The 14,175-nt window shown below is 31.2% G+C and overlaps 1 protein-coding gene across 3 annotated transcripts in view; it reads left to right on the plus strand.

Moving 5' to 3' along the window:
- LOC130451393 (atrial natriuretic peptide receptor 1) overlaps window positions 1–14,175 on the plus strand; it is a 110,032-nt gene that overhangs the window by 55,500 nt on the left and 40,357 nt on the right. For all 3 annotated transcript variants that reach the window (XM_056790378.1, XM_056790379.1, XM_056790380.1), the window contains one exon: window positions 12,355–12,544. In XM_056790378.1, the coding sequence (XP_056646356.1) occupies window positions 12,355–12,544 (190 nt within the window). The remainder of the gene's footprint in view (window positions 1–12,354; window positions 12,545–14,175) is intronic.

Here is a 14,175-nt window from a genome sequence, read left to right on the forward strand (position 1 = left end):
TAAATGTTTTATGAAAACGTCATAAACTTGTTTTTCATTATGTTTCGAAAACGTTCTTTTGTAATAGCTTTAAATATATTACTTTTAAGATGCATTACTTCCAGTGTTTGGAGAAAAGCCAGTGGAAATCTTCGAATTTAAAATGTATTCATTTATAACGTTTTAAAACTACAGACGTGCCATAAATAATCCATTCAGTATCCCACACGTTACTAAGAGAATAATCAAAAAAGCCTTGGTGAATGATTCTGATAGAAACTAATTTTTAATATTACATGATCCACCATAACATTTTATGAGCAATATATAGTTGGCATATTTGGATATAAACGATGTGGGAGAATTTTGGAATATCTATATCCCCATCTGCAGCAAATGCCTAAAGCGTTAAATTATTTGTAGTGTACGTTGATTATAATTTTCGTGTTAAACATTGAAACAATTCACAGAGGCTTTCGTTATTAAACTACTATATATTTAACCTGCATATTTGAAAACATTAACTTTAAAAAAATTGAATTTAGTTTAAAATTTGAAAAAATAACGATTCATTTAGAGATGAACTAATCAGGAATCCATATATTCATATTATGCTACTGTTATTATAGATAAAATTGTATTATTATCGCTAATTCGTCCCTTTTTGGAACATATAAATTCTTGTGTAATATGTATATATAGCTCGATTTGCGAAATAGTAATTTCTTATACTTCTCACATTTTCTCATTCTTTCCACGAATGCAACTTGTGATGAGCTGCCAAATTCACCACATCTCAAACCCAAAAAGGCAGTTTTCAATAAATATACCAAAGTGACGAAGGTTTAAAAATTCTGGGAATTTCTAGCATATACGTTAAACTTATAGTCCGGGAGCCAGCTACAGAAATAAACGACTAAGCTCCTCTTAAGCAATAATTAGTACAATGCATCAGAGAGTTGTACATAAAATAAAGCTTAGTGAAGGTCAGATACGGCTCGGTGGGTGGGATGAGCAGTAATAGCCTTCCAAAGAAATTCAGTCACTACCTCCCAGCCAAAAATTTGTGAAATTGTAACTATCCCAATATCTTGAAGAAACAGAACAATCAGCTGCCTATAACTATAGAGTATTATACGTCAGCTGGTGCCCCGAACAAGAAAAAAATATTATAATCTCAGTGATTTTATTGATGATAGCTTATATGTACCTGTGAATAAATATATAAGTCAGCTGGCTACAATTCGATGGTAAAACCGTCAGCCGTCATTCTATTTCTATTCTCAACTAAATTTACAATTTTCCAAGATATAAGTCCAACAGCTATCAAATTATCAAATGACATGTACCTAGTCATTAGATGAATAGCATGGGAATTATTGATTCTTACTGAAAAATATAGTATTATATAATATATTTAGTACATCCTCGAATTAAGACTTCTGTTCTACTTGATCCTTATGCAGTTTCCCAAGTGATAGCGAAAATGCTCTTATATTCATTCTAGTGTGGTTATCATATGTACACTGCGTACATAGACTCAATTGCCAACTATAAATCTTTGAAAAAACTCCATCAGGTTTTAATATCTCTCAAAATGAATTCCAATTGATTACATGGAACGAGCTCCTTTTTCCAATATAGACATCAATTCAATTTATGGTGAAGTAACTGCGAATTCACCATTATTTCAAATAAAAACGAGCAGTTATGTCTTCGAAATAAATTTATAATTGCAGTTATAAAATTTAAGTAGCTGGAAATCATCAAATTCAAACTGATTATGGATAGAATTAATAATGATTGTTAGGAAACCTTTGAGCAGTTTTTTTAAGGTAATCAATGGAATATGTATTACTGTCTTACAATAATTGTTATGTGCGGCTGGAAAAGTTTATTTTGTAAATTTGAACTCTTAACGCTGCGAATGCTCAAATAAATGAAACTTGAATTTTGTTGGTGTTACTAAGGAGTAGCAGATTACAATTACTTTATGTGACTTTTCGACAACAAGTTATCCACTACAAGAGAGTTGATTGTTGTTTTTAAAAAGTTAGTGCTATTTTAATGCCTGAACGTCATCTATTAATAGAAAAGTGAATCGAGTTAGCCTTTCGTGGCCATCATACAATATATGTACGGTTTTTGGGTAGTTGTTGTTGAGCTTTGTTCTTGACGTTTCGCCAACACAAAAGGATGATATCTTCAGAAGCTGCGATAAGTTCGACTGCTAGCGATCTACTGGATCTTGGCGTTGTTGAAGCTCATATTTTTGAGTGATTAAAACAATCGAAGAAAGACACTCTGCAACAATTGTCGCTCCCGAACACTTGGCCCCACCTACCCGAGTCACCCACAAATACGAGCTTCGACAACGTAAAGATCTCCGCAAAGAAGGCGTCTATCTGAGAATGAGATTCACTCACACTCTTAGTTGGTCGGCCGATCTGCACGATATTTTAAACAGAGAATGGAGGCGAGTCTGTTTCATCAAGGCATTCGGACGAACACGCCCCATATACAACCCAATATCGAGCAAACTGCACTTCATCTAACTATCTAATCAAAAAACTCTTGTCTTGTATGCAGACCATTCTCAGGTTCTACCAATACAAAAGCCGATTCAGTCCCAGTAATACCGTTTATATCTATACTGACATAGCCCCTATTCCGAGCCGTTTAAATGACCTCCAAGCTCTGTGTGATTCGTACCATCGAATCCGACAACTCTATTGTCAAAGATACTCTTCCCCCTTTCCCTCAAAGGTCTCCCAGAAAATTACCTCAAGTTTCAAGATAATTCCCTAATCGCCATTAGATCTAGATCCCACCTCGTCCATAAACGGTGTTGCATGATGCATGATGTGTAAATACAGGTTGCGAATGTCCTTTCTATTATGATTAACGACAATTATTCTTATTATCAGTTTCATTAACGTGCATAACAAATGTGTCTAAGCTACTCTTCTTTGCTTTTGAATTATTTCTCTTTACACCGACAATCGTTGAGTGCCATTGATTCCGGGCAACAAGTATAATCACACTAACAAGGATATCTTCTATTCATCGATCAGCAATGACTACGCGGTTGAACATAAAATTGGACATTGACTTTGAAGCATAAAATTTCGATAATTTAGGTTCGTACCTAATGGACAAATAAAATATGAAAAAATCTTCTTCTGTCAAGAGGAGAAATTTTTCTGAATCCGTAGTTGTAGTTTTTCACTTTAGATGAAACCATTGGAATGGATATATTTTTATTAAGGTTTATTATAAAAATATCTCAATGAAAGTGGGAAATCATTTTTTTTCTCATGTTCAAAAGTACTTTCTCTTATTGAACCCTACATTTAACTCCCACATTCTGTTTTCATGGTAATGTCTTTGATAACATTGTTAGAATCTCATAATATTCTGATGAACACGTTCTTGCTTTTCTGAAATCGTTCCCATGCTGTTTTTAAATTTATTTAAATATGCATGCACTATATGTACTTTTAATGATATCCTGCAGCCTCAAAATTTTTTAGTATATCCTTAAGTAACTTTTCGCAGTTCTAAGCTTTGTTATTTCCTAAAAATCGAGATATTACTACTTTAAAACTGTTCGAACCCGTTTTTTGAGTACGATTCTACAATGTTGAAAATTGTTCTTCTGTTTAATTTGCGGACCAACAAAAACCTCAGCTCTAACTTTTGCTTTTGATAACTTCGTAAAAACTTTTTCAAGTATCCCGAAGCTTCTAAAGTTTCATCCAGTTCTTTAACAAATGGTTTCATAAACCCTAACTGAATGTGCAGAGGTGGCATTAACACTTTTCCTGCTTTAACAATCTGCTCAAATTTAACGTTTTATTCACGATTCAGATGTCTGTTCTCATAGGCCGTGACTGTAGAATATGATGATTAACATTCTTGCTATCATCCCATACGCATAGATAACATAGATAAACCATTTCAAAATCTCTAATGAGAAGTCACAATCCCGATACTTTACAGATTCAAGATGATTTCCTCTAAGATGCCCTATCTGAGCGATTGGAAGCGAAGGCAATTTATTTACGTTGTATAATAAAACAGATTCTTTTTGTTAAAGTGTCAATAGATAAACGCCATTGGCTAGGAATACACAGGGTATATCAATTTTTTCGAATATACTTTTTATGTCATTGCAAAAACAAAGTCCGCCGTCTTTTGGGAAAAAAGTTGTGAATTTCATGCCTAGTTCAATGATTTTGGTAAATTCAATTCAGCTGTAAAAATCTTCTGCGGGTGTTAAATTCGTGTTTCGTGTTTTGGTGTAGGTAGAAACTCATCAGCATTAATTTTATTAGAACTAAGAGAAAATATAAATTAACATGTATTATATTTGATTCATCGTTTAATTAAACATTGCTCACCTTCCAAGCATCTTTAATAATAACTTAAAGTACAATGTGGTTTCCATGATTTGTCTTCATTCGGAACAGGCTTCACAAACAAGGTAGAAGGCAGGAGATCGCATTTTGCGCCTCCAATTTTAATAAATGTATAAGAAAATGCATCAGTATCATATTTACACTTTGCGAAGACTGCTTAAATTTTTCTAGACTTGTACAAAACATCTGATCGTTGTTTATCAACGATCAAGTGCCATCTAGGGGTACTATGTAATCCACAAAACGCCTATTTTATAGACGTTTCACAGATGGCCCGAGGCTGAATCAAATTTCTAATTAAAGTTCACAGCCCGAGATGGATCTGCCAGCATGAGTAGATATCAAGATGGCGAATTTGACACAAAACAATTCAATTGTTGAATATTGAATATTTTCATTCTAATGGGGTTACAACCAATAAATTTTGAAATAATTTTTTCTATAATAGTTCTCAAAATTACATCTATTGTGATGCTACATCTTGAAAATATGTCATTTGGAGAAATATGGACAGAAACATAAAAGTTTTTAAGTTCTGAGGTAGCAGTATGAACTATTTTCAAATAAATTGGATTACGCGCATTACTAAATAATTATTACTGAAACCATCACCAAAGCAATCATTTCCGTTTCATAATTCACTAGAAAATTTTAAACGAATGTTTACCTAATATTTATCAGTCTGTTATAATCATTATATGAAATTGTGAATTATATCTAAAAAAGAATCAATATGACGAGGATGTATTGATATGTAGTTAGCTTAGACCAGTTCCACGCATAAACAAAATATTGCGTTTTCATAGCAACAAACAATAACTTATTAAAAGTGTCAGTGTAAAGCTTGACGTCAAAAAACTAAACCAGAGTTACGCAATAAATTAAAAGAGAAAAGAGTGTCGAGCCATTATCAAGTACCTGTATTTAAAAGGGTTAAGAGGTAAAAAGATTTACTTAATACCCTTGGTGATCAATGTCCTTCGTAAGCGACCGTGAAAAATTGGACTGCATGCTTCAAAAGAGGTAAATTTTCCATTGAAGATGATGACCGATCGGGAAGGCCAGTTTCTGTGTCAGTCTCCGAAAATATCGATGCAATTCGTGACATGGTTTTATCAGACCGTCGAATAGGGCTAAAACAGATCTGATCTGAAGCACTGAATATTTCATACGAACGCGTTCATCTATAGTTCACGTCAATTTGGATATGAGAAAAATTGCTGCAAAATGGATCCCCAAGTGTTTGAATGATGACCAAAAGCGTGCAAGGGTAGAAGCATCCCGTTCGATCTGTGCTCGATTTGAAAACGATGTAGACTTCTTAAACCTAATTGTTACCATGGATGAGACTTGGGTACATTTCTACGATCCAGAAACAAAGCAAAAATCGATGGAATAGAACAATAACTGGAGATTACTTTTCGACATTACTGATCACTCTACGGGAAAAAGAGAAAAGACGCGGAAAGTTATCCAAAGGTGTTTTGTTTTTGCAGGACAAAGCCCCTGCACACTAATCTCATGTTGCCATGCAAAATTTCGTAATTTAGTGTTTGAATTCGTAGAATACCCCCCTTATTCACCAGATTTGGACCCGTCCGACTATAATCTCTTTCCTCGACTGAACAAAAATTTAAAAGGTCGTAATTTTTTTCCAACGAGGAGGTTATAAAAGCTGTGGAGGTCTGGTTTGCAGAGCAAGAAGGTTCTATAGTAGGCTAAGAATTTTTCAATATATTCTCGTATTATATTTATGTTATAAAAGAAAAACAAACTATTCAAATTAATGATTCATTAAAATCATCGCGAATGCACTGAACAGTGAAAGTGGGATTCGAATGAATGTACTGATCACTATTTTATATTAACACCTTTCCCTTTTGTTATCGATGTCCACATCGCAATCACAAACCAGAAAAATCGAACTTTTCAAAAGAAATATATTTTTTCCCACACAGCATCTATAAAATCCAAATCGGTCAAATTTACCAACCGATTGGTACTTTCAGTAAAAATAAAAATTTATGGGCCGTAATTCTGGCATTTTATAATGGCAGATTTCATCCATTAACGCAGTATTGTTTCAGAGTAACTACAATATCATGCTTTAGAAACAGCCGCGCCATTTTGCTATAACACAATAAAAGGTTTGTGTCTGTTATTTTTGATTTTTTCACAAATTATGCACCACTTTTTATTACTGACATTTTCAATGTGCTGAACTTTACCTACAAGATTGTATAAATGACAGTTTTGTTATAGTCTAATATCGTCTAAAGTTTTTTCTTTTCCATTTGTTTTGCAATGACTTCATTATTCATTTGCTTTGTCCCATATATATATATATATATATATATATATATATATATATATATATATATATATATATATATATATATATATATATATATATAACTTTCTAAATAGTTTTCAGTTTCATATATATTCCGAAGTATTGTTCATTTTCCATGAACATATCAACATCCTTTATTATAGGAAAAGGTTGAATTAATGGATTGCATGTAATTTTAAACCTATTCTATTCACATATCGTATAGGGCTAGAAATCAATATCAGGAAAATTAGTTTTACAGAATATTTTACGTCAGCCAACTGCGCTCTTTGAAGGACATTATACAAACATATTTCAAAGGTTCTTCTATTTTCTGTTTAGCGATATTAGTTAAAAATACTTTTTCAACAATTATTATACGTAATATAAAATTTAGGAAGCATTTGATATGTTGCAAAGCGGAACCTTTGTAGAAATGTTCACTCCACGTTTTCTACCTTTTGGTATAAATTTGATTAATTTCAAAGGGTAGTCAGGCTTTCAAATTATCAAGCATCCTATTCTAATGCAATTCTGTTTCCTATTTACTCCTGAAACTCCATGAATAATGATTATTATTGGAATTATTTCTGGAAAAGTGTAGGTCGTTCAATTCCTCATGTCTGTCGGTCTATCTATTTGGAAGAATGAAAACACAAACTGTTACTTTAGCACTACCACTTGAATCAAGACTAAAATTACAGTAGTTAACACATAGCTTTGAGGTAAATATAGTTATTGTATCTCAAATTTAATGGACAAGATGTTATTTAGCCTTGTATTGCCGAAGAGAATTATAACCTCTTTTTGTTGTATCATTATGCATAAGGAGAAATTTGGGCAAACATATTGGGAAGTTTGGAAATAAGATCAATAGATATTAACTTACGATATGTAATCATGAGCCTATATAAATGAAATGTCCACCATGTAATTAGTAAAGACCTACTTTCAGAGGCTTTTCTAACCACAGAAGGAGTAAGACATGTAATTGCATGAGTTCATTGCTTTATATTGCAACATACAATAATGAGAATATGTGAGGAAGCATATGCTGATGATATTGTCTTTTTTATTATTTTACATTATCAACAACTAAACGTGGGCGGCTATCAAGTTTTCAATAGGATCTATAGATTATTTTAACAAGTCTTTTGCTCACTTTTAAATAGAATAAGACTTGTTTAATTTATTTCACCATATCAAATTTTGAGCATATCACACAAATGGAACCACATGCGTTATGTCGCTTTTTTCTGTAACACCAAGCTTAAAAATTATTTTGTGCGATCGCAAATTGAAATTTTGTCAAATAGTGGTGAAGCTGAAGGTATCAGAAAGGTTAAATATTTTGCTTTTATCCATGAAAAAACTTTGTTCGAAATGGGCGCCGGTAAAAGTTTACCTTCAGTCTCTGAAGACGATAACTTGATTATCGAAACGCGCGTCAGACAGTGTAATTGTGAGTGTTGATGTAGTGGAGGTGTAAACAGTGTATTCAGTATGAATATCGTCAATGGTTCCATAAATTCCAACTTAACTATCCTGACCTACAATTTATATCACAAAGTACTCTAAAAAAACAAAGGCATCTAAGAGAAAATAGTACTCATTGATAAACTACCCTTAGTAACGATATCAAAATAAATGTACGTTTAATAAAAACTAAAGTAGGTCGAAACGACAATTTTTACATGCTATTTTTAACTGATTTTCATAGAAAAAAGACCTAAAATCTAGACAAATTATCACGAAAAAAATAAATGTACTTCTATCTATCCCAACATCTCTACCAGACAGATATTTGTTAATGTTGAAATTAGTAGTCAGTAGCACAAATTCTTAAAGCACTTATCCACAAACTTAAAATCTTCCAGGAAATATTGGAAAGTGGTCCTCAGAGGAGACTGCTGTATTTGTGAACAAATTAGATTAACTTATCACGAATAAAATTTTAATAGGGAACATTCTATAATTTCAGGCGAATATTTAGAGGAAAACCCATTGAATGGCCGCCGAAAATCTCATTTTACAATCCTGTGGGCTTAATTTTGCTTAGATATGCTCAAAACAAGGCAGTATCGTTCAATAGTCGTTAAATAGTGGATCGATAAGATTCTCAAAATTTGCTTTATTAAAATAATTGAATTCAATTGTTTGATTATTTATTATTCATAATTTTATTGTATCATAATTGATCGTAATTTGATATTGAACAGTTATGTTCATCTTTACCAAATGGTCCAAAATATGACAGTGTTGCCTTGTAACAAAGTCAACCATCGAAAGTATATATATATATATATATATATATATATATATATATATATATATATATATATATATATATGTATGTATATATATATACATATGTATATATACATTATTGAATGGAAAAAATAAGATTGGATTGGATGTTTCGAAATTACAGACAAAATAAAGATAGAAATATGTACCTACAGATTGAGTAATACTTAGGTGAATATATATACAACAAGATTCACACAAAATAAGGTTTTTAGTAGTTTGAAAATAGTATAACTAATTCAAATCCTTTTCATTCATTCCCAAAGTATTTTTTTTTCATAGTTGTTTTGAAAATTTCTTTGTCTGTTCTATTATCACAAATGAATTTATCTACTTTTTATTCAACTAAGATAGAAATATTCAACATTAATATTAACTTATTAGTATTTCAGAAGTAAACTAATTTCAAAATATATCAAAATATTCTTATTCTTATTCGGTTGATAAATACATCAGTTTTGATAATGAAAATATTTGAGGTTCTAGAAATTAGAATGTCGTTCTTGAAATTAAATTATTTCTTGGAAAATTAATTATATCAATATACTTAGCGGCCTTTGCTTTATTTTGCCCCCACAAATTCATTGACGTCATCTGTTTGTCAAGGTCGATTCTGGACTTTTGAAGGATTATTATATTATGCTAATAAAAAGTGGGAGATTACGTTCATAGGTTAGATACAGAAATTGTGTTAAACTTTACAATTGGATTTTATTTTCAAGTGTTTCAAGTGCATTGATAGAGTTATTGAATTGAAACTACAATACAAAATCCAGTGTGGATTGTTTTTAAAAAACATCACGAAAATTAATCGTTTTAGTCTATATTTACAAGAGAAACTATCTGAAAAGATTTATCTATTTTCACATTACATTGATTTCACCTTTAGTGGACAGTTTCTGTGAAAATTTTACTCAAATTCATTGGAAAACAATCAAAGATTAGTACAATTTTAACGCATTTTTTAGGAATTGTCCGTCTGTCTATAGCAGCGATATCTCCTCACAAGAAGCATGTGACGAGGTCGGGTTTTTTTTGTATCTAATGCCTGTATATCTGTAGATGTGCAGAAACGAAAGAAATACATACTGGGTATTGTTAGAGAAAAATTGAATTAATTGATCAAAATGTTATTCATCCTATACAAAAGCTCAGTTAAACTTGTTATAGATTAACACAAAAAGTTGTTAAATTTTTGTGAAGATTTTAATCAAGATCTTTTAACAACCATCGAATTCGACACTTTTTTGAATGCAACTCATAACATCGATTTAATATCTTCAAGAAATAAAAACTCAATAATCGATGGAGTCTTTGCAAAGTTAAGTGCTTACAAAATTGAAACTTCTATGTATGAATCATATTTTTTTCTTTTCATAAACAAATCAGTATGAAAATTGTCAAGATATAATGAGTGGAATTCCTAGAACCGTTGGTGATATTCATTCTGCTCACATCACCACTACACCAACACTCACAATTACACTGTCTGACGCGTGTTTCGATAACCAAGCTATCGTCTTCAGACAATTAAACTAAACCCTAATAACTTGACTTAATTTTAATCGGGTCATTTTCCTCTTAACTATTCTTATTATCGTATTCGCTTACTCCCAATATAACTGTTGTTAGGCATTTCATATTCAATCGGTTAATGTAACCAAAGATAGTAGTACCTTTTTTATATCGTGTTTCGAATTTCATATATGTCAAAATCAATAGTTACTTCTAATAACATCTCTCTTCGTTTCCGTTCCTTTGTTACATCTCAACTGAACTTCTTGAAATTCTAAAGTTCATCCAACGTCGTTTTGTATATTTCCACTCTCATTTAACGTTTTTCTCTATTCTAAAGTGACTTCATCTGTTGATTCAGTAGCACATTGTAATTAAAACAAAGTTATGGGAGATGAAAATTAATGAAAGTCTTTATTAGATATAATTACAAATTATGACTTCATAAAAGTCAACTAAATTCCAATTCATTATTTTGTTTCATCACTTCCCTATTGTACCTTCCAATATTTTGTCTTAATCTTTATCTACATATTTTAGTGATAATAAAGTATATATGTGAAGGCTTTAAAGCAAATTCTCTGTACAAACACATTCTCCTGCACGTTGGGTTTTGATAATTTCACTAATTTGTACATTGTGATAAAATTACAATTATTCAAAAATGGTTGTTTGCAAAAAAATAGTTGAGTGATACTAGAATTGTGGGCGTTTTCAATTCTATCCCACTGTTCCCGAACTCATCGTATACATAAAACGCCCACACTTTATGGTGTTACTATGTTTATTTGCTCTTTAATTAGTTTTTCACACATTACAATCATTTAAAATAATGTTAACTTTACATATTGTACGTTAGTGTATATGACAATTAATTTTAACTTTATTCAATAGAAGATTAGCTTATTAGTAGAAAGTAATAGTTTCTACATGATCAAATTTCTTTTACTTCACTTCTGTACCCACAATATTTTTCAATTTTGTCATCATCAGCATCTTAAATTCAAAGAATCAAAGTATTTTTAATTGGCAACGCCAAAAACCCTATTTTTATATAAAAGGGAGTATGGCATAAAAAAATCACTCAATTTGTTGTGTACCACATGTATACTATTTCTGTGGTTATTTATGTATTTATCGAAGTAAATTATAAAAAAAATTGTTGTGTATATAGCTCTTTTACTGTTTGGGGAGGAATCATTTTTTGGCTTATTTATAATGAGTTTTGATTCATAATTAAAATTTGTGATGACTCGACTTCTGAAAGTTTAATGGTTACTTCCAAGAATCTCTTCCGTACAAGCGAACAGAAAATTCAAACACAACTTTAAAAGAAATCAATAGAAAATCCAAAATATACATCTCGTGGTCTTGAAAAATCTTTATATATATATATATATATATATATATATATATATATATATATATATATATATATATATATATATATATATTATGATTAGATTTGTAAATAAAGTCATATCTTTGAAATTATAGTCCTCTGAATTACAACTGGTCTTCTCTATCGATTTCAAAGTTGAGTTAAGAATCAACAGATGTTGATATAAAGCTACGGAATTTCTAATTTATTTCACAATAATTTGGGTATTGACTAAAAATATGTGCGCTTTTCTACCATTCCAAAATATAGTCAAGAGATTCCGATGAAAATATCTTGATAGGAATCAGTTATTTTATCAAAGGCCAATATTAGTTCTCTTCTTTATAAAATATTTTGTTTATTTGTTCATATATTTATTCTATATATGAATTCACTTATCTCTATTTTTTTTTTCACAGAAATATTGGAAACCGTGAAAAAAGGTCCGGAGGCTAATAACGGAGAACCGTTAAGACCAGTTCTAGGTCCAGGAGCTTTATGCGAAGAAGATGAAGTGGAACAGCTCATGCGAAAATGTTGGGCGGAAGATTCTATTGATCGTCCCGATTTTGCTACACTTAAAAATAAGCTACATCAACTCAACAAACAGTAAGCTTTTGAACCAGCTATTTCGAAAATTTTGTATAAAACGATGGGACGAGAATGTTGATCAAGTCATCCTATCTATAAAATTACAATTTTTTTTTATACTGAAATTTGTTTAAGCGGACTTCTCAAAGAATTATTCGAACTGTGACGAAGTTGACACATATTTTCTTGACATTCTTTTGACATTGAATTTGTTGAAAGTGTAACATTTCATTAGTTCATTTCATACTTCATTATATTCACACAAGTAACGAAAATATCGAGTTTACTGAAAGCTATATTCATTCCATTCCTAACCAAAGTTAACTACCATATTTTTATGTTCAGTTTCAGCCAAAATATTTCTTGTTTATTCCCGATACATGAGTTCTTATAATTATTTTTTTGTCAGAGCTGGGATGACCCTGCTACTAGTTTCATTGAATGCGCACATTATTCCCAATTCCCACATTCCAATTATTTAACATAGTTTTCACATTAAGATTAATATTTCTTGTGCTGGAGATAATTCATTTCAGTTTTTGGAAGTTAACAATGATTTTTATTTTGCCATTTTCCTGGCAAAACCATAATTCTGTTACCATAGAACTTTGAGTTTTTGAATTACAACTCAACCAAGGGATGTCCACAAACTTATTTTGAAGCCAATCGAAAGATATGTGCTGTTTAGCATTATCATGGTGGAAGTCAACATATTCCATACTTATCATTTCTGGCCCCGTTTCCGCTTCACTCGTATCATTTGTTGTCACTAAGCATCATTTTCCTTTGCATCCGTAAGTGATTCTCAGCTATTTACTTAGATTTTCTGGATCTCCATCACAAATTCTTTCTCATATTACTATCGGAGGTGATCTACTGTCTATAGCTCTTAATCAGTTATTTGAAAAATAACTGGACTTTGTTCCGTTTGAGCAGGTATTCACAAATAGAAACTCGGCACATTACATTTTTTAACGTTCATGTGGAACCCAAATATCGAGCATCTTTTGATATCCAGTTAATAATTCAAAATTGTTTTACGATCGACGTTTATCTCCGTAGCGATATAGTGAGATAAAATACTTTGATTTTTCAAAGAATTTCATCGACTTTTTGAACGTTTGACCAACCAGGGTGAGATTATAGTTTACGTAACGAAATCAAGCAAAACAATTCTAGCGTTCACTTAAACACTGTTTGCTAAATAAATTCTAGCATTTCATTCTACTTTCCGGCATATACTTACTGTATTTTTTACTTCTACTGCCTTTGGTCCACGTTTTGTAATGTTTTTTCCATTATCAGTAATCATTTATTTTATTAATGAAAATAACATACCGTATTTAATCATTCTAAGCTTTAGATTACATGCCATGCAAAACTGCAAATATCCTGTTATTTCTAGCCGAATTTTATATTATTAACTTTGAGTATAATAGTTTGCATACTATGATCCCTAAAAAGAAAAAATAAATGAGATTTAGGTTCTATATGGATCCCACGAGATTTAGATCCCTTTGACATCCATATGAAATAACGGTCGACCTCGTTTAAGCTCGTTAAACAGTTTACAGTTTATACGAAGTTGATTACTTCGTCAAACGTTGCTGCACTCGTGTTAATAAACACTTCCCAACCACCTATTTTTT

The sequence above is a fragment of the Diorhabda sublineata genome, chromosome X (assembly GCF_026230105.1).
Source record: "Diorhabda sublineata isolate icDioSubl1.1 chromosome X, icDioSubl1.1, whole genome shotgun sequence".
Taxonomy (NCBI): domain Eukaryota; kingdom Metazoa; phylum Arthropoda; class Insecta; order Coleoptera; family Chrysomelidae; genus Diorhabda; species Diorhabda sublineata.